The sequence below is a fragment of the Phasianus colchicus genome, chromosome 1 (assembly GCF_987193195.1).
Source record: "Phasianus colchicus chromosome 1, bPhaCol1.hap1.1, whole genome shotgun sequence".
Taxonomy (NCBI): domain Eukaryota; kingdom Metazoa; phylum Chordata; class Aves; order Galliformes; family Phasianidae; genus Phasianus; species Phasianus colchicus.
Genome location: NC_143436.1, coordinates 25,405,069 through 25,429,673, shown reverse-complemented (window position 1 = coordinate 25,429,673; position 24,605 = coordinate 25,405,069). Strand labels below are relative to the sequence as shown.

At 39.3% G+C, this 24,605-nt stretch overlaps 1 protein-coding gene across 5 annotated transcripts in view; it reads left to right on the top strand.

Moving 5' to 3' along the window:
* The window catches only part of ST7 (suppression of tumorigenicity 7), a 134,583-nt gene extending 110,768 nt beyond the window's left edge, over positions 1-23,815 (top strand). For 2 of the 5 annotated variants that reach the window (XM_090137291.1, XM_090137288.1), the window contains exons 10-15: positions 3,187-3,259; positions 4,838-4,940; positions 14,348-14,498; positions 18,759-18,851; positions 20,514-20,653; positions 23,471-23,815. In XM_090137291.1, the coding sequence (XP_089993417.1) occupies positions 3,187-3,259; positions 4,838-4,940; positions 14,348-14,498; positions 18,759-18,851; positions 20,514-20,653; positions 23,471-23,566 (656 nt within the window). In that variant the 3' untranslated portion in view covers positions 23,567-23,815. The remainder of the gene's footprint in view (positions 1-3,186; positions 3,260-4,837; positions 4,941-14,347; positions 14,499-18,758; positions 18,852-20,513; positions 20,654-23,470) is intronic. The other 3 variants (XM_090137277.1, XM_031615436.2, XM_031615428.2) reach the window with 2 other exon arrangements.
* The last annotated feature ends 790 nt before the right edge of the window (positions 23,816-24,605 follow it).

The window sequence follows — 24,605 nt, the reverse complement described above, 5'->3', positions numbered from 1 at the left end:
TTATTTCAGTAAATATTTAAGGCCTCTTAACACTGATAAGACTACTCACTTACCTGAAGTTAAACCCATAGGAATCTTCATTGCTGACTTGGGAATAACGTATCCTTTAGGTTAAAAAAAAAAGGGGGGAATAATTACTGATTAGTGACTTAAATTTTTGATTATTAGTGACGAAAGCAATTGCAACATACTCATCTTATCATACTTGGGGCTTTCTCGTGATTTGGCTAAGGGATGCTGCCCTAGTCTGTATTCATATTCATCATTTCTAGGTGTTTTTGCTGTTTTATGAGAATCATAAACCCCAAGACCTATTTAGATGATTTATGGTATATTCTGGATATCATGAGTCAGGGAAATAGTAGTGTTATGGTTGCAGGTCTCTATCCATAGTATTTTTCCATTAGTTCACTCTCAAAAACACCCACTTACAAAGCAAACAGCTAGAAAGAATTCACTTTTCCAGCCCTTCCAAAAGCTGTCTGAGGCTAATCCAAAGAAATTGGATGTTAATTAAGTCTAGACTGTTTTGTATTCAGTTTGAAGATAAAAACAATAAAGAAGAGGTGTTTTTTTTTAGATTGTCATGTCAATTCTTAATAGGCAAAAATGTCTTGGTGGTTTCAACAACAGAATCACAGTCACATATTTCAGCACATTGTGAGAACTCCTTAAGTAATAATAGAAGGGTGGAAAATAGTCTATGTGACGATATTTTCCCAGGTGGCTCAAAGAGCTGGACACACTCATTTATGAATACCTTCACTTTAGTTCCTGACAGGGGACTTATCTCCTAGGGCTAATTTAGACTTGATTCCTTTGCTAAGTTCAAGTTGTAATCAGGCATAATTATTTTATGCTGCTTTCTAAAATATGAGAGTGCAATTTAGGAAACGAAACCTAAATTATATGAGGAATTTAAAGTGTTGTAGTAATCAGGCCAAGATATAGAAGAACTAAATATATGTAGTCCAATATGGAGCAAGCAAAAAGCATAACGCAGGAGTGAAACAAGCATGGACCTAGTCACTATCTCCACAGCAACATAAACATGGACATTTGTATGTATGTATTCTATTGCCATGGGACTGTAGGTATTATCCTCAAATAACTGCTGCTTGCTTATTAGGAGCACAGTTCTGGAAGAGCCCTCCTGGGTAAGTCAGGTTCCCTGCTTTGCATTCACTACATGATATTACACTTCCCATGAGCTGAGAAAGCTCCATCCTAAAATTAGGTATTTTGTTTGCCCCATTATTCTATCTGCAAATCTTCCCTCAAACTTCACTTCCTAGAAACTTTCTTTTAAGCCCCAGTTTAAACTTAATGTTCAACTGTTTATCTTTGTGCCAATATTGCCCTTCACCTAAGCAGTTATTCTTCTCCCCTAGTCTTTGTGGATGTGGACAGGGAGCAGATGTATCTTTTCTCAGACTTTAATTCATTTGGATTGTTAAAAAAAACAACGTATTTTACTCACTTCTGTTGTTCTTGAACACGAGTGGTCAGATTTAAACACAGCATTCTCATGAAAAATCCCGATGCTTTGGCAGAAATTTGCTAGGTTTGAGCTGACAGAGGAGAAAATATTCTCTGTGAGATAACAATGACTTAGTGGCCCACAGAAACACTTCAATTGTAAAGGGAAATTATGATATTCTACTGACCAATTTTAAAACATTTTATGAATGACTGCAGATCATTGGGGTATCTGGTTTTTTTTGTTGTATTTTGTATTTTGTTTCCTTTTGCACTCAGAAAGATACCTTTCAATCCATTTATGATTGAAAATGAACCTTCAACTGGAAAATAAATACTGGTATATTTGGAAAAACATCATTTCAGTTCACTGGAAATGGCTTTTAATTCCTAATGCTGAGGAAAACCTGGTATTAGGAGAGTTATTGGAGGTCCTTAGAAACGTTTTCTCCTCCTGTCACTGAAGTTGTTCTTGAATATGTGTTTTTAGCTAGCTTCTGTTAATGTAGTAACTAACATATGCTTCACCTACTCTGCCCTGCATGCTGTTGATTTTCATTATTTCAGTTGCTACAGTTAGGTAGTCCTGTGAAATTAAGTTGGGGTGTATCATAGGGTAGCCCCCAACAACTTTTGTATGCCTCACCTTTACTGACAAACTGAGGGATAGATACTTCTTAGAGCAATAGTCCAATTCCACTCTTACAGTTGGCCTAGTCCAGTGCCTTGTGTTTTCAGTATTTACTTGTAGGGAGCTGTAGTATTATTTCTAGGCATAATGCTTTTGATAACTTAATACCCAATTGGGTTTCACTTGAGTAGACAGTGTGCTGTGTGCAGAATTCAGCTCTAAGTGTTGGGTTTTATTGTTTGTTTGTTTGTTTTGTTTCCTTTAAGCATAATCTTTAACATTTTAATACTGGAATATTTTGATCAGTATATATTATGTCTGTTAGGTAGGTCACTAGTGTGAAAATTGTTCTCATACCTGTAAGAAAAAATATATGGCTAAGATTTATTATGCAGTATTGATTACTACTCTTTGTATGCTTTGTGCCAGTCTGCTAGTAGAGAACAAATAAAGTCATACTAATAGGTTTTGTCAGGGTTATGGTGCTTTTCATGTCTGGGACAATATAAAATGGCCAGAGACTGATGAGTATTTTTGTTCAAAATTTCTTTAAGAGGCAAAACACCTTAGTTTCTTGTTGATTTTTAACTAATAGTTTTTTACTTGCATGTAAAATCCACTTAGATATCTGTATTAACTTGTATAGTTGCCATGTATGCGTATTAAACAACTGCTTCTTGGTGAAAACAGGAGGGAATAAGAGCTGTCATGTATTTCTTAGATATTTCATCAACTATGGAAAAAATCACATTTTCCAGTTACCTTTATGTTTATGAAATAGAGTACGAATTCTTTTGCTATATCTCTGTCATGTCACTCTTTGAATTAGTTGTCTATGGCCTCTTTTGCTACTTAAATAGCAATTCACTATTATAAGTTTTAAGGTGTATATATTTAACTTGGTTGGAAGTTTGAAATCCATGTAACATGGTAGTACGAGTCCCAAGGACAGAATGTACTCTGAATTCACTTAATAATTTTGTACATCCCATGCATACTTCAAAGTATCAAACACTTTTTTCTGTCTGCAGACTTTTAAGGGTTCCGATGTTTACTTTTTTCTTTCTTTTCCACAGATATAAGCTTACCAAAGTCAGCAACAATATGTTACACAGCTGCATTGCTCAAAGCCAGAGCTGTCTCTGACAAGTAAGTGCATAAGAACCACTCTCCAGCAAAATTCCTGATTTAACTCAAGATTTTTCTTAGCTGAGCCCACACCCTGACAATCTGTTGAGTAAGCAGGATAGTTCAGTCCTGCAGAAATTCACAAAATTGGTTTATATCTGAAAAAAAATGCATTGAGTAAACATTGCACTTCAAATATTAGAGAAGAAGAAAAGAAGAGAAATAGCCTTCATGTTTCACTTCTGTATATACTACCTGGGTGAGCTTTAGCTTCCTAGGTAGTATAATGAATATACAACTAAAAGATGCTGTGGTGGGTGTGCCTTGGCTTTCTAGTCAATATGATGAAAATTCCACTAAAAGGTGCTGTGTGGCTGAACATCTTCAACTTTCTATAAACCTGATCCCAAAAAGGTAATAAATAAATGTGGATACACTGATAACAATGTCATTTTACAAAAGCTGTCAGAAGAGTGCTTAGATAGTGGCAGGTGCATTTAGCATTACCATGTCAGGGATTCTAAGAGGTAGATGTTGTTCATATTTTTAGACACACAAATATCTGCTCATTCTTGTTATGGTTATCTCTTGGGTCTCAACCTTCCAAGGTGCTGAGCACATCTACTTTTTGCCTGTGGACTTGAGAGCACTGGCCCATTCCAAAAGTGTGCTCAGCTCTTTGTGAGATGGAGCTCAAAGATCCCAATTTTGCTCTCAGATGCCTTCACACAAATCCCAGGCAGGAGTTGTGTCTGTGCACCTGAGGATCAGAATGCCTCCCTAAAGATGGAAAGCAAGTAGAGTGGAAAGCTATTTTCTTGACTGACATCCTGACAGTTTTTGCTTTTAAAGTGTATGTACACATCAAGATCTAAGTAATTTTCTTTCATTCTTTTTATCCTGTAGATCGCCAGTACCTACTGCAACATCTTTCCTCCCTACACAGCGACTCCAGCTTGGGAGGGCAGGGCTAAGGTTGTCACAGCTTTCCCTGTGGTGTCTGCCTGCCAAGTACAGCTCTGGAGTTAGCCGTGGGGTGTGAGGTGAGAAAGAGATTGCATGGTCTGGTTTTTCATTCACTGGGGCAGATGATTCGCCCACAGTTTGGGCATGCTACCTTCAATGGTGCTGCGGCCAGTAGACCACCTGCTACTGCTGCTGCATCGTGCTTCCATCCCAACCTGACCCAGGGGCATTGGGTTGGGACCTCCCTCAAACCTCCCCAAACCTGTTTTTAATAGAAACCCTCCAACAATTATTTGGCATTGGGTTTTTTCACTTTTATTTTTTTCTGCAACTTCAGCCTTGAATATGCCCCTTAGAAAAGGTACCTAGAGCAAATTTAGATTAGTGACAGAGAAAGAACTGACTGTTTCAACTGACTTCCTGCCATGACTAGCTACAAACATGCTTTCCACTTCTGCTGGGATTTTCATTGTCCTTGACATAGTAGATCATTTAGTTTCCACTTGCTATAGAAATTTGCTGAGCCCAGGAAATTGATTCAGTTTGCTTGTATGGGCCCATGGTCTAATTCCTTTTCTGTCATTTTTCTACCAGCATTTCTGACCCAATGTGTTTTCTTCCTTGCTTTTCTAGATTTTCTCCAGAGGCTGCCTCAAGGCGAGGGCTGAGTACTGCAGAGATGAATGCAGTAGAAGCTATTCACAGAGCAGTAGAATTTAATCCACATGTGCCAAAAGTGAGTATGGAGAAAGCACTGTTGTAGCTTTAAAACTGCTGAGATCTTATCTCCTGTTTTATTGTGTTAGATTATCAAATGATCTAGTGAAAAGGGAAGCAAACACTGGGAGGACAAATAAGATGATAGTCAGTGTGTTTTTTTTCGGTTTTCAATCTTGAAGTATCTTCTACTGTGGGCCTTGAAACTTGAAATTTTAGCTGAATTGAGTCTTTTTTGTGACCAAGAGTTATATAATGCATTATAGTGGATACCACCAAATGCTGTGCAAGAGCAGAACACACAGGGACAGATTACTCTTTACACAAAAGCCATGAAAAATTTTCTAGTTTAAAATAGCATCATTTTTTGTTTTGATGACTTCATAAAAGAATATGTTTTTATATGCTATCTGAAAAGCTTATGTTTAGAGTTTGTAGTATGCTTCAAATAAGTTACATTAGTAATTCCTCATGTAGCACCTGTCATTAAGCTCTGAGAATACACAGGTCAGATATGAAAAATCACTGAGAACTACAGAGTTCAGTAAGAAAATGGATTAATGTTTTAATTCCATAATTCTCTCCCTAGATATGTATCTCAGCAGTAAGAATCTTGCCTGTGGCTACTAAAAGCTAATGTACTTTATTGTTTTTCACCTGATATTCAATATTGCAGTCTTGAAGTTCATTGTAAAGGCAGACTAGAGGCAGATGTTTTTTGGCCCTTGAATCACTGAACCTCACCCTGCAAAGCTCATTTGAACCAGTATTGCCCTGTGAAAGCAAGCAGCTTTGCTGGAGAGCAAAAGACTGGATTATCTTTATATAGGGAACCTCTTCATTAGCTAGAGTTGAAGACTAAGTCTGGTCAAGCTAAACTCTGAATTTCTCCCATGTGTACACATATATTGGAGATAGTTTTTTCTCATGCATTTCAGAAATTAAGTATTTTCTCTGTAACATATATCTGTTATGCCATCCACTAAGTACCATAGTTCAGCTGTCAGAAAGTTAGGCTGCTTAATAAAGTCACCTAGACATTCTCTACAATGTGGCAAGAAGGGACTGTATTAGATATCTCTAGATAGACTCCCTCCAAGGTGCCTGTTTCTGCACTGGCTATGAAAGGAGCAACTATTTTCCAGTAAGATCCTGATCTTCAAACAGCAAGACTTATGTGAGTTCCTTGGTATTATTAGCTGATGTTCTACTTTTGTGCCAAGCTATACAATGAAAACATTGAAGTTTGATCCCAAGATTATTGCTCCTGTGGAACTCTTCACCTTCTTCCATCGCAATGGTTCTTGCACCAACACAGCCATTAATATTCTCTTCTGCTTGTTCATCTATTTACCTCTCTATTCTAATCTTGTTATGCATGAAACTTTTAAAATGCTTTACTGAAGCCCAGTTAGAGTTATATCCTTGTTGTCTAAAAAAACAGGTATCTTGCCAAGTAAGCAGTTTTGCTTGTCACAGGCTCTGTTTGTGAGTCTGTTCTGTTTTCTGTACTTCTCCTTGCCTTTGATCTTTTTTTTTTCTTTTTCCTTCAAAGTCTATTTTATTGCATACACATTGTTTCCCTTCATTAAATAAGTGGTACTCCATTTATTATTCTCATTACTGGATCGCTTGGTTCTGAGTGGGGATCTTTGTTCTAAGTTTGTAATGCAAATCTGGCAGTTTCCTGGGCCATTTCTTTCACTGCTCAGGAATGGAGATTACTGGCTGCAATGGTTTCCACTTCTGTACATGCTCTTAATATCCATCCTGCTGTTGTCCCCATGTTCAACGTTACTGTGAAACTATGTCTTCACTTACTACTTTTTTGCTTGTTCTTTTTTTTTGTTTATACTTGTGCATTCCTTTCTTTGGCTTGATTTTCATTGCAAAATCTAATTTACTCTAAGTTGTGGCAGCTGCTCCATTATCTCTGCACTTCCACCCCTTTAACATGCTGCTATGCTTGCAGATCAGTGCTTTACTCATTGCTTGTGACCCTTGTCTTACCTACCAACTCCTGGCTAGGTAGCTTCAATAAAAGACTTAAACTCCCTTTCTGACAAGTATCTCCACACGTGAAATACCAACTGCATGTTATTCTCTGTGTTTCTAATGTAATGAAATTCTATTCTCTGTGTTTCTAATGTAATGAAATTCTAGTCCTCATTTAAGTTCTCAGTCTAGTTCACATTGTTAATTGATTCCTTCACTTTGAATTTCAAAGTCAGTTACTTGGAAATTAAAAACCATAGTGAAAAGTATAAATTATCAGGATAATAAGGTAGTAATGGCAACCATTTGGGCTTTTTTAGTCATATTTTGAACAGTGTAGCCCATTACAGACTAACAATTTCACACTCATTTTCTCTTTGCTATTATAACTCATATTAACACTCATATTCTCTTTGCTTATTGCTAAAGGCTATTAAGGTGTCAATAACATATATGTGATTATAATTTTATGCCAAGTCTGGATATTACACCTCAATTTCCACTCAATTATGGTTGAATTCATATCCATTTTGTTCTTAATGAAATGGAAATAAGTTTTAGAGTGCAGCATCACAGAAAATCTAGCAGTGCTACAAAACTAATATGTCTTCAAAAGCTTCTTTAGGGTTTAAATGCTAATGAGTCTCTTGTTCGGTTGAGGAATAAATAAGTAATAAAAATGATACACTATTAAAAGCATTTGCAAAGATCTCAGCAGAATCTTTGAAAGAGGCTACACTATTATGTAGGGAAAAAATGTAAGTGTTTCAGTATATTTATGGTCTCAAAGTGCAAATTTCTCAGTGCAAGTCATTAAAATTTAGAATCATCACAGAAAAATATGGTTATTGGATATTCATTTTCGAGACATTTAACTGGAAATAGCAGACTTGTGCTAATGAGATGATGACACAAGGAGAAAGCAGGGAACACAGCCTGAATGCACTGAGACATGTTGCTATGCTTAGCAACAGAGGGTGACCAGGTCTTCCACTGGCCCATTACAGCTTTGTGGGCTCGTGTCAAACTTCCATTGGACTCCTGCAGTGCTGCTGATTTTCCATAGGAGATGCACATCCAGACTCCAGTCCATTGTTACATAACAATACTGCAGAGGCAGATTTAGTTTTTACACTTTATTTCATGTGTACTTTGAAGATATAGGAACTCTTTGAGAAGAAAGAGCTTGTAAGTCCCAGATTCTCATCTTTACATATAGATAAGAAACATAAGAAACCTTGCAGAACCACCTATCGTCTGTCTAGGGGCCAGTGTGTGTACAAGCCTTTCTTTAGCCTTCCTTCCAGCAATTAATATTCTTCTGGCACAGGGCTCTTCCTTTTTTTAAAGTATGTTTTGATGACAGTTTAATTCCCAGAGATCAGTCCATTAAGCCTTAGCTACAGCTAATAAATTGCCATTGTTTATGAATTAGGCTGGAGTCAAGATGTGACACGTGGAGGTACCAGGTTTTTTAGTGAACCAAGGCAATACAGAGCTCAGTGCAATTTACCACATGAATCCAGGAAGCTGGGCAGCTGGCCTGGCTGACCTGATGAAAGATACTGTCTCTATCTCTGGAGGTTGTCTTGTTTATGTTGCTGAAACAGCTCAGCTTCAGCAAAACGCAGTTTTATACCCTGGCAGATGTTAACTTTCTAAAAAGTAAGCAGTTAACCAAAAATAATATTTTCAGGATTCATTTTAGTAGAAGAAAAGCGTATGGATAGCCAATATAAGTCAGCAGTACAGCAGAAAAGATAAGAAAGCAGAGAGCTTTGATTTCCACTAAGAGAAGAATCATACCAAGTTGTATTGCTTGTGATCACTTGTCTGATTTCCATCCATCTCCGTCTTATGGGAGATTCTGTAGTCTGGAATACCTTTGCTTTAGTACAGCATCCTGTATAGCAGTGTTGGCCCAAGGGAAATGTGCTGACTGTGTCTGACAACATGCTGCTCAGAAAATCAAGAGTAAAATAAAAAATGGTGTAGTGCCACAGCTGGGCTATGATTGTCATTCCAGAGGGTTTTGTACAGAAAAAAGAGGGTAGTACATGTTAGGTCATGGCAGTCCATAGTCTGTGGGGTGTATGAAAAAGAATGTACGTATGCACAGAAGACTTCATCAGCATTATTTATCTGTTGTGTTTGGATCTTCCCCACTTATTTGTATTGCAGCAATCCAAGTTAATGCTGATAAAATACAACAGCTGTTTATGAGATGTTTCTCAATACTGGAACACCCTTCCTGAGTTGATTTGCTAGGCTCCCTTCTCTCAAGCTCATCTTTATAAACTCCCTTCACACCTCCCAACCAAAAAAAATCTTTTGTGTCATTGATAAGAGCTTCGAATCTAGCAGGGAGAGAAAACAAGAGTTGGTTCGTACATATGATTGTTAGAATTGAGTCAGAACTGTGCCCCGCACACAGTTGTGTGGGGTGACCATGTAAACCAGGGCCTGAATTTGAAGATTCAGACTGTCTAAATGCCACTTTTGTTTATAAAGTGTTTCATAAAAGAATATAACCAACCATTAACTTGAACACTTCTAAAGATTTACCTGTTCTCCCTTTCATTCTTTATTATTTATTTCTTACCTTCTTTATTTTATTTTTAATGAGGACTGTGTGTCTTTGAATGCTCTGTGGTTTCTAGTAAGTTGTAGTTGCTAATAGAAACAAATAACGAAAACAAATTTATTTAGCAGATGGGAAAGGAATCCACTCTACACACCCCATGATATTACAGAGAAACTATTCCAGATATGTTTAAAGAGGGGTTTTAACTGTTCAGTGAGACAGTGATTTGTTTTTGTATCTCCAGTAAAAAAGCCAGTCTTGTTAATTACCATCAATCCAATGTGAACTTGTTGTGTGACCTACAATTGGCTTCTCTGGGCATGTAGAATCCAGTATTTCTGAGCTGTATGAAGCTTGTGCTGTTCATCCCAAAGGGAGGAAGAGAGTTCCTGTTCAAACAATGTTAAATTCTCGTGTTCTGGCCTGGAGGGATGCTGTCACAGGTGCAGGAGTGACTATTGCCTATTTACAGCCTGAGCTGTAATTTCAGAGGCAAGATGCAGAACTGAGGAAAAACCTTCCTGAGATAGATTGATTTATTTTATATAGATTTATTTTATAAATGGGCACTGAAGTAGCTTATTAATTTGGAATGTTAAAAGCAGTCCCAGCAGAGAAGTAGTGAGAGTGAAGTTAATATTATGAAACAAATAATGTGTATTCAATCAATTCAAGTAAGAAAATACGAACTCCACCTTATTACCCTTCACACAGACAAGAAAGTGCTAGCAGAGTGCTATCACAATCTTTGTACCTATAGGTGTTATAACAATGAAATTAGTTTCCACTGTCATCCTCCAAATGCTCATTAAAAGGTATATTTCCACTTGTGTCCAGAGTGGCTATAGCTGAACACTTTGGTTCATGTTTTTGCTTTTACTGTGTGAAGTAACCAGCCCAGAAGGTATATGAAAAATACTGTTCCCCTTTTAACTCCTAACTGACAGCTTTTTGACAGGAGAAGTTTGGGGTGGGAAAAGAAAGTCCGGAAAAAAATGAAGAAGTCACACGATCCAAACCAGCACAGTGTGGGGGAGAAGGGCTGGGTGACATCTGATGGTGACAGAAATAGTTGGGCACCACAAGTATTTACTCACAGTTTGGTTAAGGCTGGATTGTTCTGGCTTTTATCGATTGTCTTCTCTGAGCTTATTCCTTTTTTAAAGGAAAATGATAACTCTGTAATGATGGGAGTGTGTATTATTTCCTGTTCTAATTAAGCTTCTTCCTTTGTCACTGAAAAGAAGCACAGATGGAGATGTGCAGGGCTTGCCATCTCTGTGCTCTCTTTATGCTGAGAGCTCTTTGCAAAGTTTCTCACTTAGCCTAGTGCTTAACGCCCCCTCTGTACAGGAACCACACTTGAGTTCAGAGCCATGTCAGGACAACAGAAGTTTCCTGTCATCCCTGCATACTCAAAGTATGGAAGATGTCATGGCGTTCTATTGCTTAAAATGTAAAGATCATGCTTGTGTTCACAAGTCAGTGTATCAGACGATACAGCTCAGTGAGGAATCTATCCAGAGTGTTGGTTGTTTCCTTGTAAGGCCCAGTGCATTTATTACTGCTGTGGCTTTTACTTGTATGCTAGGCTCCTATACCTGTCTTAGCCCTACAAGAACAAGTCTGTGCTCTGGACAGAGCCTTCAGAAATGTACTGTAAAAAGCCAATTTACTGCTGAAAGGGCTCTCAATGCCCTCAAATTCTCCTTGGAAACACAACAACGCAGGAATTGATGACATATTCTAGAATATAAAATTAATTCATTTTCATGGACAGTCGTATGTCTCCTTCTTAATGATCAAGCTCAGTCTTCAGCTAGGTACCATTGGTGCCTATTACTGCTATTTAGACAGGTTAAACAAATGAAGGCTTCCAAGCATCCTCTCATAAAGTAGGCTTGCCATGACTTTGCTTTACTGTATTCCATACTTGCAGAATTTGACCTTTATGGTTCAGAATGAGAACTGTGCAGTGTTCTAGATGAGATCTCTCTGGGTCTGTGTGCAATTATCATTCTTGCTGGCAATATTTCCAGAGTAAGTTGATAGCTTATATGCCCAGAAGGTGAGTCTGACCTTTGTGCATAGAACAAAAGCTATTACAAGGTCTGAATGAGACTTGAGCCATCTGTCAATTCTGTGTGAGCCTTCATGAATATCACCAGACCAGATGATGGACTTCTTGTTTGGGAAAGTAGCTGTGGTAGAGTAATGAGGGAGGAGTTTTTCCTATTTTTGACCTAAGGAGCTTTTAAAAATAGTTTTGCTGTTTTGGAACTGAGAAAAATGAAGACTAAAAAGTAATTATATATATCAATACAAGTGAGTGAGGTCTCAGAATGATTTGCAAGTGTCAAGGTACATCCTACTACCAGGTAATTCCATGTGATGATTTTTAATCACTAATAACAAGCAATGTGTTACAACAAAATCTGCATGTTTTCATTAACACTCCTCGAGGTAGGACATTCATTCCTGCTTTTTCCTTACAAATAGTTTCATGGCTTTTATCTTGTTTTCTTTTCCTTTGACTGAGATATTTAAATACTGAAAACTTCTCATTTACTCTTGCAAGAAAATACAAAATTGAGAGTTCTGTTCTATTAATTTAGAACATCAGTTCTGCAGCCACATTCCATTCTGCTCAACAGGTAGAACATGGAATTTTAAAAGCATGGCAAAGTCATGTAGGCAGCAAATAAGAAAATTTTCTGTATATCTGTAAGTTTGGCAGCTCCTTTCCTCATGTCAGATCTTTATTCCATTCTTTCTGCCCCTGTTAATCCGTTCTTATACTGCCCTGCCTACTGAATTGCATCTTATTCCCCTAATCTACCTGTTCTACAGATTTCCCAGTTTTTTTCTGAAAGGCTTTATAGAAAATCCACATATCACACGTGTTACTCCCACTGCTAATTTAGTTTGCCCTCCTTTTATAATTACCTGCATCAGAAATGTATGATTTTTCTTTCCTCTTCGAATCACTTACCTGTTTCCTGATGTTGTCAGTTCTCTGCTTTGATCTTGTTCCCTTCAGATCCTGTATCTGCTTCTCCAGCTCCTTCCTGGCTTCTGGCAAAGAGAAGTCTAGTTTTAGGATGCCCTCCATGACATCACTCCAACTTGATTCTCAGCCCCCTCTGGCCTTTCTTCTTCCTTTTTTCAAGGATGGTTTTGAATTCCCATTTGTTCCCTTTCTCCTTTTCTCCTCTTTCACACATCACAGAGCCAGTGTGCAAGGATGCCCTGGAGTCTCCCATTCACAAATGTCAGTATCTGACAGGAGCTGTGAAAAGGTTACTGTCACTTCTGTGTGCCAAGTTGCGTTCCAGCCTGCGCTCAGTTCTTGGCAGTCCTTAGATTCTGCAGCCCTCATTCTTCCCATCCAAGGCAGAGACCAGTATGTAGACACAAAGACCTCTCCCAAGTAGCGGGCCTGCATGCTTATTCTCTTTTTGCTGGTGATTGTCCGTACCTTTTATTTCATATTTCCTTTTAATTTTGCCAATGCCTATCTAAAATCTGCAGCCTTTTTCTCATCTTTAACTCCAGAACTTTCTATTCCAGAACAGCCAGCCTGTCAGTAAATATTGTAATTTTTTTTTCCCCCAGAAGTGCTGCAGCCTTATACCTTTATCCTAGTGGCTAAAGGAGCCATCTCATCTCCCTCCTTTCTCTGTAATCCTCCTTTCTGTCATTGTCAGTCTTCTGTAATTCATCCCAACTCCATGTCAGGGTCTGTCCATGTGGTGTGTGACCCACCTGCTTCTTGTTGCTTCTTGTATTAAATAACCTAGTGGGCAGAACGTTTGCTTTAGGAAGTCCTGGAAGAGAGCAACAGTTTTCCTGAAGAAAAAGTACTGCAAAGGTGGGAAATATTCTACTTCATAAAGGAGAACTGACAGACAGCAATTGATTCAGCAGCCTCTGATTTCTGTGTGTCATCCTTTCCCCTTTAAAGCATGCCAAAGCAAGATGTGTCTGTTCCCCTCTGTTCTATCTTTCCCCTCCACTAGTGGGAAGGAAAAAACACCAGCAGTGAGGTGAATTCTGACCTGGCAGCAGTCTGACTGGCAGGCCAGGGAAGGAGGAAAGTCACCTGCTTAAAGAACATTCAGGAGCTCTGTCTTCTCCTGTGACATGAATCCCACATGTACTTCATTCACCTGCTGTTTTAAGGGATCCCGCAACGGGGAGAATTGTTTGTGGGTTTGGTCACTGGTGCTTTTCATTTTCACGTTATCAGTATTTTGGTTAGCAAACTTAAACATCAAGGACTGTTGTATTTTTTTTTTCCTAGAAATCTGATATTTGTTTCATTATGTAAATGGTGTTACTTTGTAAATTGCTGGTAGCCCTGCTGTCCGCTCACCTTGTGCACCTGCAGACCTGGCAACCTCATGATGGCAATGCAATAAAGCAGCCTGTGTGCAAAGTACTGCCTGTTTCCTTATAGAAGAGCGAGGTGTATCAGACTGCTTAATGTCTTCTTCATTATATTATAAATGCTTCTAATTTAAAAAGCTCTTGTAATTAGAGTCTCTTTTCTGCTTTGAGCCTTTTTTTTTTCTGCCCCTTTGATAAGAGAGACATTTCATTTTGAAATCCTCCACAGTCCTCCTACTCCAGCTGAAGAGCACAACATGAACCATCTGTCAGTATATCGTATGCTTTGGCAATAATTCAGTAATTATCTTCTAGTGCAGTTGGTGATGTTACGCATCTGATGAAACGCTTATGAAATGAAGTACTTCAGGGAAATAGACCTTTCAGTACGCACTGTAGAATTGCAGGCAGCTTTTTTATTACTTCTGAAATAATTGTACTCTGCTTTTTTATTGCAGTACCTCCTAGAAATGAAAAGCTTAATTCTGCCCCCTGAACATATTCTGAAGAGAGGGGACAGTGAAGCAATAGCATATGCTTTCTTTCATCTTCAACACTGGAAAAGGGTAGAGGGAGCATTGAATCTCTTACACTGTACATGGGAAGGCAGTAAGTAATTCTTTTTCTTACAAAGAAGCTAATCAATTATTTTGATTGAATGTCATGAGAAAATAAAAGCATTTTGTAAAGCATAGAATGGGGAAGATTTGGAGGTCGGTTATATTTCACTGACACTGAAATATTTGAAATTCAATCAGAAAGTATACACCTCATTTAATGGGAAAAAATTTTCTGAAGTCTTGGATTCTATTTTCTGTGTAACACCAAACAAAATTTCCCATCTTCTTTGTGACATATTTTTTTACTCATGAATAAGGGCTTAATAACTTACCTTCCTCATCCTGGAGTTGCAGAAATTTGTTTGTCATTAATTTAAGGCTTTGATTTTGGAAAATTATGGATGTGCCTTACAAGCAAATAAAGATTAATGTATAGTATAAAACAAGATGGTATTTTCTGATTTCTTTTTTCATTAAATAGAGTGAGTCCAGTGGAGGACAACTAGAATGCCTGGGAAGCTGATATAGGAAAGACACTGAGGGAGCTGTTTTTAGCCAGCTTGGAAGAGACTTCCAGTAGTTGAAGGGGGGTTTAACTGCTGTCTCTAACCATCTGATGGGGATAGCATGGAAGGCGGAGTCAAAGTCTTATCAGAAGGGCACAAAGGAAAGACAGGAGGCAGTAGACACGAGTTTTTTGTCACAAGCAATTCCATCTAGGCATGAGAAAAACAGAATGAAAGTGGTGATGGATTGGAACAGGTTGCAGATAGGTGGTGGGATGTCCATCCCTGGAGATACTCAGAGCTCAGGTGGACATCGCCCTGAGCAGCCAGATCAGCTTTAGAAGATCACCCTGCTTTGAGTAAGAATTTGGAGTATGACGTGTGGTCAGATCTAATACTGTCTTTTAGACATGTTCTTTTCATGTTCCAGGGAGTTAGAAGCTACTGTTTAGAATCAGCTTTTGTAGGCTTTTTTAATACTGGTTGTTCATCCCTAATGCAATCCATTTGTTTCTGCTGCACTTTCTGCTGCTTTCTTTCAGCCTTTTCATATGTTATTACACAACTGTTTTTTCCTTCCTCCATTTGCTGTTCTCATTTAAGTTTCTTAGAAAAGATACAGTTTGTCACCATGATAATTCCCACTCAAAGGAAGTTACCAGTTAAATGCAGCTTAAAAGTTGTCATAGCTTCCTTCCCAGTGCTTTTTTTCACTAGCTGTCCTTCTGTGGTATTACTTCTTTTCCAGATGCTTAGAGAAATCCTTTCACCCAAGACCTTGTTATGCCATCATTATTGAGCAGTATTTTAGAGAGAATCTGGAAAAGAATCGTAGAATCATAGAATAGCTCAGGTTGGAAAAGACTTTAAAGATCGAGTCCAACCACAACCTAACCATACTACCCTAACTCTAACAACCCTCCACTAATCATGTCCCTGAGCACCACATCCAAACGGCTTTTAAACACATCCAGGGGTGGTGACTCAACCACCTCCCTGGGGAGCCTATTCCAGTGCTTAACAACCATTTCTGTAAAGAAGTGTTTCCTGATATCCAACCTAAACTTACCCTGGCACAATTTGAGGCCATTTCCCCTCATCCTGTCACTTGTCACCAGTGAGAAGAGAGCAACCCCACTCTCTCTGTAAGCACCTTTCAGGTATTGGAAGAGAGCAATAAGGTCTTCCCTCAGCCTCCTTTTCCCCAGACTAAACAGCCCCAGTTCCTTCAGTCTTTCCTCATAGTGCATATTCTCCAAGCACAAGCCTTGTTGCCCTTCTTTGGACCTGCTCCAGCACCTCAGTGTCCTTTCTGTACTGAGGTGCCCAAAACTGAACACAGTACTCGAGGTGAGGCCTCACCAGTGCTGAGTACAGGGACAGGATGACTTCCCTAGTCCTGCTCACCACACCATTCCTGATACAAATCAGGATGCCATTGGCCTCAGCCACCTGGGCACAGTACTTCCCAGTGCTGGTGGGAATTGACCTTTGTTAAACTGAGGAGTGACTAAGGAGTAGCTTACAGGAGCAGCTTTTGGCACTGGAGGCTGGGTACATTGCAGTCATCCTGCCAAGTACGAGCTCTTGTCATCTGTGCCTGAAGGCACAGTGCCTGAAGGCCTTCCATCTAACTACTCAAACTGATTCTTCTCTTCATTGCCTCCACAATCAGCAATCTGAATATGTAATTCATTATGAAATATTTGTCCCTTAGTTAGTCTGCAAGATGTAAATTACTGTTACTGCATAACCTGTGAAGAAAAATCCATAATTCCTTTGGCAGAGTAATTTCAGGAAGAGAAGTCCTCAAGATTGTTTTTCAGATTTCCCTCATGCATGAAAATGGCCATGGATTTAAAGTTTTCACTTGGATTTAATCAAATAATTATAACTTTTGGTTCATATCTTAATATGAGAATATTCTTCAAGGATGTACTAAGCTGTTTATGTCACTCTTATGTCCCTTTCCTTGATAAAGATTTCCTTATTATCTCTGTCCGATTTTAAGCTAAATCCAGTGGAAACATGACAGAGGAAGTGAATTTAATTAAGCACATGTTTGTACCAACAGCCTGCCATATATGGTCGATTGCCATCACATTCTTTCTAGGTGTTCATGTGCTTGTCATGTCTTTAAATTGAGCTGTTCTGACAGTATTCATCAGTCTCACTTCAGCAGCTTGTGTGTAGGAAGTTAATGCCCATATGTATGTACTCTTCAGGTCTAACCTTGTAGAAATCAGGTAGAACTATGTGCTGTCTTTGAGCCAATCAGTCACTTATGGGTACATTATGAGTGCTGCTAAGGTGATCCCTTGTGGGAGGTCATTCCTAATTAAGGCAGCCTCTAGCAAGGTCATATTCTAACAGTAAAGAAAATCATGCTAGCTACACAGCATGGAGAGGTTGTAGGGTCTTTCAAAGAGAGTCTCATAATTCAGCAGTATTTTGCACTTCCTCATGTTAAAAAACCAACATTATTAGGTAGTTTTATTCCACACAAGCAATTAGAAGCATGAGTCTTCCATTTACAGAGAGCTAAGAAACAGTATATCTTTAATTTTCTATCTCAGTTTAAGAAGTTTCTGACAACAGGCAAAAATTTATTAAGATCTATGTCAATAGTCTCCCCCAGAGCAGTGACTGATGTTGATTTGAGTCATACACCTGTAGTATAAATTGGCTCCAATCCAAATATTGAAATTGGAAGCACAATGCTTTTATTTTTAAACAATATTCACTTGTATTCAAATAGAATACCAGGTGCCACTTGGAGTTGCACTGGCATATTGTAATTGTGCTCTGAGAATTTGTGCCTTCTTTTCTCCTGCTTTAAACACAGTTATCAAAAATAAACGTGGGTATAATTGCACAAAAATTATGGCTAGTGTTATTTCAGATGCCATGTGCACAACTGAAAACATTGGGGTTTTATGTATTTTAAACCAATTCTTCTGTTGTCTTGTGAGCAAGAGATAATGAAATATTATCATGTGGGGGTTGCTGTACCTGATCTCTAAACTATAGGTTTATATGTGCTTCTAGGACATTTGCTGAGGAAAATATTGCTGCAGTGACTGATGTTCATAGGAATAGTGAGAAAAACACATCAATTACACTTTAAGAGTGAGATTTATATATCGGATAATGGAAAGGGATGCATTGATTGCAGAGCTGTAATTCAGTCAAGCGTATGGATGTTTCCATAAACCACACGAGCATCACTCAGATGGCCCATGACATCATCACAGGCCAGACTGAGTAATCCCTTTCCCTCCCTCTCTGTTATTATTTTCAATTTTAAAAGTTTATAAGATTAAGTATTGTTTTGTCCATGACCTGAAGATTTATATCAGAAACCTGACTTTATCTGGTCAGAATGCATTTGAGGAACCTGGTTTTAATAATTCAGTATTAATCTTTGATTGCCAAATACAAAATGGAAACATGACTGTGTTGGAAAGCTGTTTCTCTGGGCTTGTCTGATCGATATTACCTGTCTTGCTTGAAATTCTATGACAAAATCTGTACATTTTCCTATAGGATTTTAAGTGTATTGGGCTATTATCTTGCAAACATTTATTTATGCACCTGTAACATGGTCTGACTTTACACTGCCAAGAATAAACGAATTGTGTCTTCGGAATTAAAAGCTTTCTGACATTTAGTTAAGCAGTATGTACACTGGTTGCGACCAAGTATAATTTTTTTCTGTTTGTTCTTCAAAAGTGTAATTACAATTAAATGTCTCCAGTGAGTATCACACTCACAGTCATTAATGCATGGTGTTTTCTTTCCAGCTTTCAGAATGATCCCCTATCCACTGGAAAAAGGACATCTTTTCTACCCTTACCCTATTTGTACAGAAACTGCAGATAGAGAACTACTACCGTGTATGTTCAACTTCTCTCTTCTTATCATTGACACCAAGAAATTGTTTATCTGAATCTTGCACTACTGATGGCTCCCAATGTTTTTCAAATGGGGTATACTGGAGTAGAGCAGTCAGGTGACAGCAAACCTCTGGAGCTCACACAGTTGTTTAAAAAGTAGTTTCAGGCCGTCAATCATAATGATCAGCTGTCTTTATTGTTGTCAGCAGCATGGAGATAGGGAGTGAGATTACCGAGGAGATATAAATCTCTTAGATCTTGCTACTTCTCTCTTGCCAAGACGGTAGAAAATATGTCTGATCATTTACCTAGGAAACACCACATCAGACCAAGAGCACGGCTGCACAGTGGTGTTAGTTTTGTGCAGTCAAATTAGCTACTTACATTCCAAAGCAAGATCGAGCCTGCTTGAGGACAGCCGGATCATTAGCACAGCTGTTACTCTGACAAATTATTTTGACATCTTCTGAAAAGCAATCCGAAATAACAAGAAAGGATTCTCTATGTGTAATGATGTGTGTGCCATTCTAAAGAGATTGAAATTACCTCAGTCATTTATCATATACATTTATGGTATGTATTAGCAAAGTGCCAGCAGAGTTCCCAGTGCTCGACAAGATATGGCTATAAAGACAGGCCCAGCCCTCAGCAAGTGTTTCAGAGCAAGCTAATGGGACTATTTGCAGTGCTTGCAGTGAAGCGCAGGAATGCAGAGAAAGAGCTGAAGCAGTCACTCTTGCAAACAGTTACACTTCATTCCCACATGTTTTCTCACTGAAGTCAGTGGGACTTTGTGTGAGCACACATGGGACACGCACAAGGGCAGAGGGGATAAATACGAGTTGATCCGAGGAAGGAGATTCCTCGCTCACATTCTCTGTTAGGATGAATCAATACAGAGAAAGCTTCTAACAAAAAGTCTGCTTCTGCCATGAGCACCCATTTTGAGGGCATTTGCACTCTTTGTAGTCTTTCAGTCATAACCTCTCTGCTTTGGGCTAAAAAATGTGTTGCCACTTTTAATGAGCCTATCTGAGTAAAGGCAAGGTGAGAGGAACAGGGCTGAAATCCACCCACTCTGAGGCTCTCCTTCCCAGTTCATTCTCACTGATACTACACAGAAACGCTTGGCAACCAACAGCGTCTCCCCACCCCATTATAATCAGCCTAATTATAACAACACCTCTTAGAATGTTTTGCCTGCTTTACTCAAAGGGATACTGAGCAGGGGAGGGTGGAGTGTCAGGAGATTTAGGAATGACAAAGTCATGCAGAATAGCTCAGCACTCCTTCTAATTGCAAAACTCATTTTTCTTTTCAAATTCTAGAAGTAAGGGACTCTTTTAGCAATGTACACAGAGTGTCATGTTTTGCTCTAGCAGCATGTTTTGCTCTTGCAGCATGCAGAATGGTTGGCTTTGAGCAGGGAAGGGTTTAACATACTGTGGCAGATGCAGACCTGTTAAAGAGATTCCACATACCTGTCCACAGCCTTTAATTGCATGTAATTAAAAGGACAGTGAGAAGCTGAGATCTAATAGGCTTTCCTAATTAAAACATCAGTCACATGACATTAGTCATGACTGTGGCTGTTTAAACCAGGTAAGAATGTTTGTTTTTTTTTTTTAACATACAATGCATTCTTCCTTCTTTTCCCTGCAGCATTTCATGAAGTTTCAGTTTACCCCAAGAAGGAGCTTCCCTTCTTCATCCTCTTCACTGCTGGCCTATGTTCTTTCACAGCCATGCTGGCTCTCCTGACACATCAGTTCCCAGAGCTTATGGGGGTCTTCGCAAAAGCAGTGAGTATTCTCTGCTGCTCCTCTCTTCTGGTAAATAAAGGCACAGATACAGGAAAAGCTGCAGTCAATATTGCTGAGTATTAAAGAGTTGTGTGTTTGGTAGTATAAATCAAACATTGTGAATGTCTGAGCAGGGGGACACAGAACAACTGTTCAGGGGACTGACCAGTAAAGCATACTGCTGTTTTTCTTCTTTGGTTTACCTGGTTTCTTGGGTTAGGTTAGATCTCAGGTGGTTTTGCCAAGAAGATCTTGGTTGGAGAAAGTAATATCTGTTGTTTCTTCCATAACCCAGTAAAATCAACATCATGGTTTGCAGAACTCCTCTTTTGTGTAGAGGTGCCATGCTTTCCAGTGCAATAGAAACTCTTCATATAAGCAGAAACACAGTGTGTTATTAATGAGGGGAAATTTGCATTCTTTCCCCAAACTGCCATGAAAAAAGCAATCTCAGTATTTCCTTCATAACTTTTCTTAACTACATCCAAGGAACTGTGTGCTAATTCTACTTTTATAATCCACCAAGGATTAGTAAGAGTTGGAGACTGAGGGGGAAAGGCCATGAATAGTGCTAAAACATGCTTTTCTCATTGCAAAGCCAAGGACATCATTGCCCTGGTAGGATATTCTAGGATATGAAAAAACATCAATTTCTTGAAAAGTTGCTGGATGTCAAAATGCTGTCTCCTCCTTCAACAAATATTGATTATCCTCTACAATAATATATTTTCTCAAACATATTTGTACCTGATGTAAGTTGTGTGTCTCTGGTGCTTTTGATTTTGTGGGGTTAGGGGCTGAAACATGATTACTTTCACCTGTTTTTGAAGTGTGTATGTATGCATTTGGTGGAAAGTAAGTATGTAATTCAGGCATATATTCTTAAACTTCTTTGTTAAGCTTTTTTTTTTTTTCCCCCTCCTTGAGTCTTTGCAATGCGTGACCTATGTTTGAGGGCTCTTTCCATGTAATCTTCAGTTTTCTGAGATTGGCAGTTGATGGCCTGTTGCAATTGTCCCTGTACTTTTCATCCATGTGTCCTGAACCGTGGGCTGTCTGTCAAACTGGCAGCGTGATGAGGTTTTGCACTTCATGTGTCTACAACAGGCAGTGGCCTCTGGAACAGAGAAAACTTGGTAGTGTGTTTGTGTGAGCTTAACTCACCTGCCTGTGGTTGCTGAGTGCAACCAGACAGAGGTATGAGAAGTGACACTGGTGCTGTGCTAGCTATTGTGTCTGAACTGTGTGAAGCCTGCAGGCTCCAAGGCCATTTCAAGGGTAGAGTCAGACTAGAAGTGTCTCTTCCTTTGTGTATAAGAACAGCTGCCATTAGTGTTAACAGAACAGGTAGCACAAGACTCCATATGTGACTGTTAAGCTCTGCTATGCCTATCAGAGCATATAAAGCTTCTAATACCAATAACGTAAGCACAGACAGAATCAAAATGTGAGCTGCACTGTGTGCATAAAATTACTAGATTACTGAAGACCTCTGAACCCATATTGACACGGTTGGTATGTCAGTTAGCAGCTACAGTGACTGGATTTAGGTGGATCTCCATTCTCATAAATCACCACAAACAGCAGATGAGCTTTTCTTTTACATAGGAAGACCGTGTGACACTCACTCAGTGACTCACAAAAAGGCTTTAATTCAGAAAGGCTCATAGTGCTGTCTGCTCTGGGAAAAGCAGCTGAGGTACATGAGATTGCAGAAAGTCATGGCAGGTATCTCATTGAAATGCAGCTGTATCAGAACAGAATAACAGGTTTGCCAGCTGTAGCTCTTTCCTTTCAGTTTTAGGGAAGGCAGTTTCATAAGTAACTGGTTTTCTAACTAACTAAAAGATGAGCATGTTGGCTATTGCTGTGGTTATGAGCACTGAGATACCTAGTCAGGATGCTTGGTACTCACTGCCATGTGGTATATTACAGACAGCATCGAACTGTGTTTTAGTAGGTCAGAATTATTCTTTCACTTATGCTGGCCAATCCCAAAAGCATTTCACAGAAGTAATATCATCACCACACTCCAGGCTTATTTTACTGCAAATTGGTATTTACTGTATTTCACAAAAACTGAATTTACTGTATTTCACAGTCACTGGTTCTGGTGACTGAGTGCAGGGAGCTGGCATTGGCCTTTGCTCAGTCTCAAGGTGGTCAACATTGCATATTAGTTTATGCTCTCATGCACACATAGACCTCAGAATAGCTGTATGTGACTACTTCTGTTCTCAGGTGCACAGTTTGCAATATTTTTTTTCTGTTCTAAAATGGTCTTTATTAACTTGATTTTGTCATGTCTGTCATGATGTTCATGTATGGAAATTTCTTCCAATGTTACTGACTGCACCACAGTGGGAGGAGGACATAGAGATAAATTCCAGTTAATGACACCTCAGAGAACCATTTTAAACCTGAAGACACACATTTTGTCTCTGGCAGGTCGTGACAAATTCTGCAGTGATGAGAGAGCCTTTCTCTCATGCTTCAGGTGGTTTGGGGTTGAGTTTTCAGTGGTTTCAGTGTGAGCCTGAGCCTGGGATGTGAGATGTGGGGGGACTTTTGTAGTTCACCGCTTTAAGTTTTGTAAAAATGGGGATCTCTCTTGCCTGGCTGCAAAACCGAGAAATTTGTGGATGCACAAGGCTCAGAATTTGGCAGAAAGGCTTCATGCTTGTATTATTTAATTTTGATCATGCTTAGAGGGTTTTACAGAAGCAAACAGCAAGAGCTTGTCGTGTTGGATAGCTTTATATTGAGGAGTATTGTCTCCAGGATTTTGATCTGAATGTGTGTCTGCTTTCTTTGCAGTTTCTCAGCACCCTCTTTGCCCCTTTAAATTTTGTGATGGAGAAAGTAGAAAGCATCCTGCCCTCCAGCCTGTGGCACCAGCTGACGAGGATCTGAGGGAGCACCCGCTGACTGACTGCCACGACATCTGCTGTGCCAACTTTTGGTTGACCACAAGAAAGCATGATAAAAAAGGGAAGCAGTTCTAAGACTGAAAAAATCTTCATGGATTGTCTGTTCTCATATAAAAACTGTTTCGTTGTACAAAATTCATTGATGTTAGGTTCTATTATATTTTGCCTTCAGAAAAGACAAACTTAAAAATAAACTTTTGTGTATTGCAGCATCGCTGTCTTTTGGCTTCTTCTTCAAAGCTCACATCGTGCTTTGTGTGCTTAAGCGTGTGTGGAGCATCTGCTTCACCACAACTCAGTTAATGAGAAAGCACTTATTATTCACAGTTCGAAGCACTGAGATATGTTTGTTTGCCAATAAGAATACAGGTGAGCAAAGATGAAACTCCCATTGCTGGAGTTGGTGTAAAGGAAGAGTGTTCCTTAACAGCTGCATTATTTTTGCCCTTTGATCACACATTCACTAATCTGCACAGGAGAAAGACTTTTGGCCAAGCGAGCTGTGGTACTGTGTAAAAGCAAACACTGCTGTATGGTGAGAAACGTGGCAGCCCCGTGCCAGGAGAAACTGGCTGTGAGAGTGAGATTTGGGAAGAACACAGAAGGCAGAGAGCCCCATGGCTGGCTGCAAAGCAGTTTGCTGTGATGTCAAAGAATCATAGAATGGCCTGGGTTGAAAAGGACCACAATCATCATCTGTTTTCAACCCCCCTGCTATGTGTGCAAGGTCGCCAACCGCCAGACCAGGCTGTCCACATCCAGCCTGGCCTTGAGTGCCTCCGGGGATGGGGCATCCACAACCTCCTTGGGCAACCTGTTCCAGTGTGTCACTACCCTGTGTGTGAAAAACTTTCTCCTAATATCTAACCTAAACCTCCTCTGTCTCAATTTAAAACCATTCCCCCTTGTCCTATCACAATCCGCCCTCATAAACAGTTGTTACCCCTCCTGTTTATATGCTCCTTTCAAGTACTGGAAGGCCACAATGAGGTCTCCCAGAACCTTCTCTTCTCCAAGCTAAA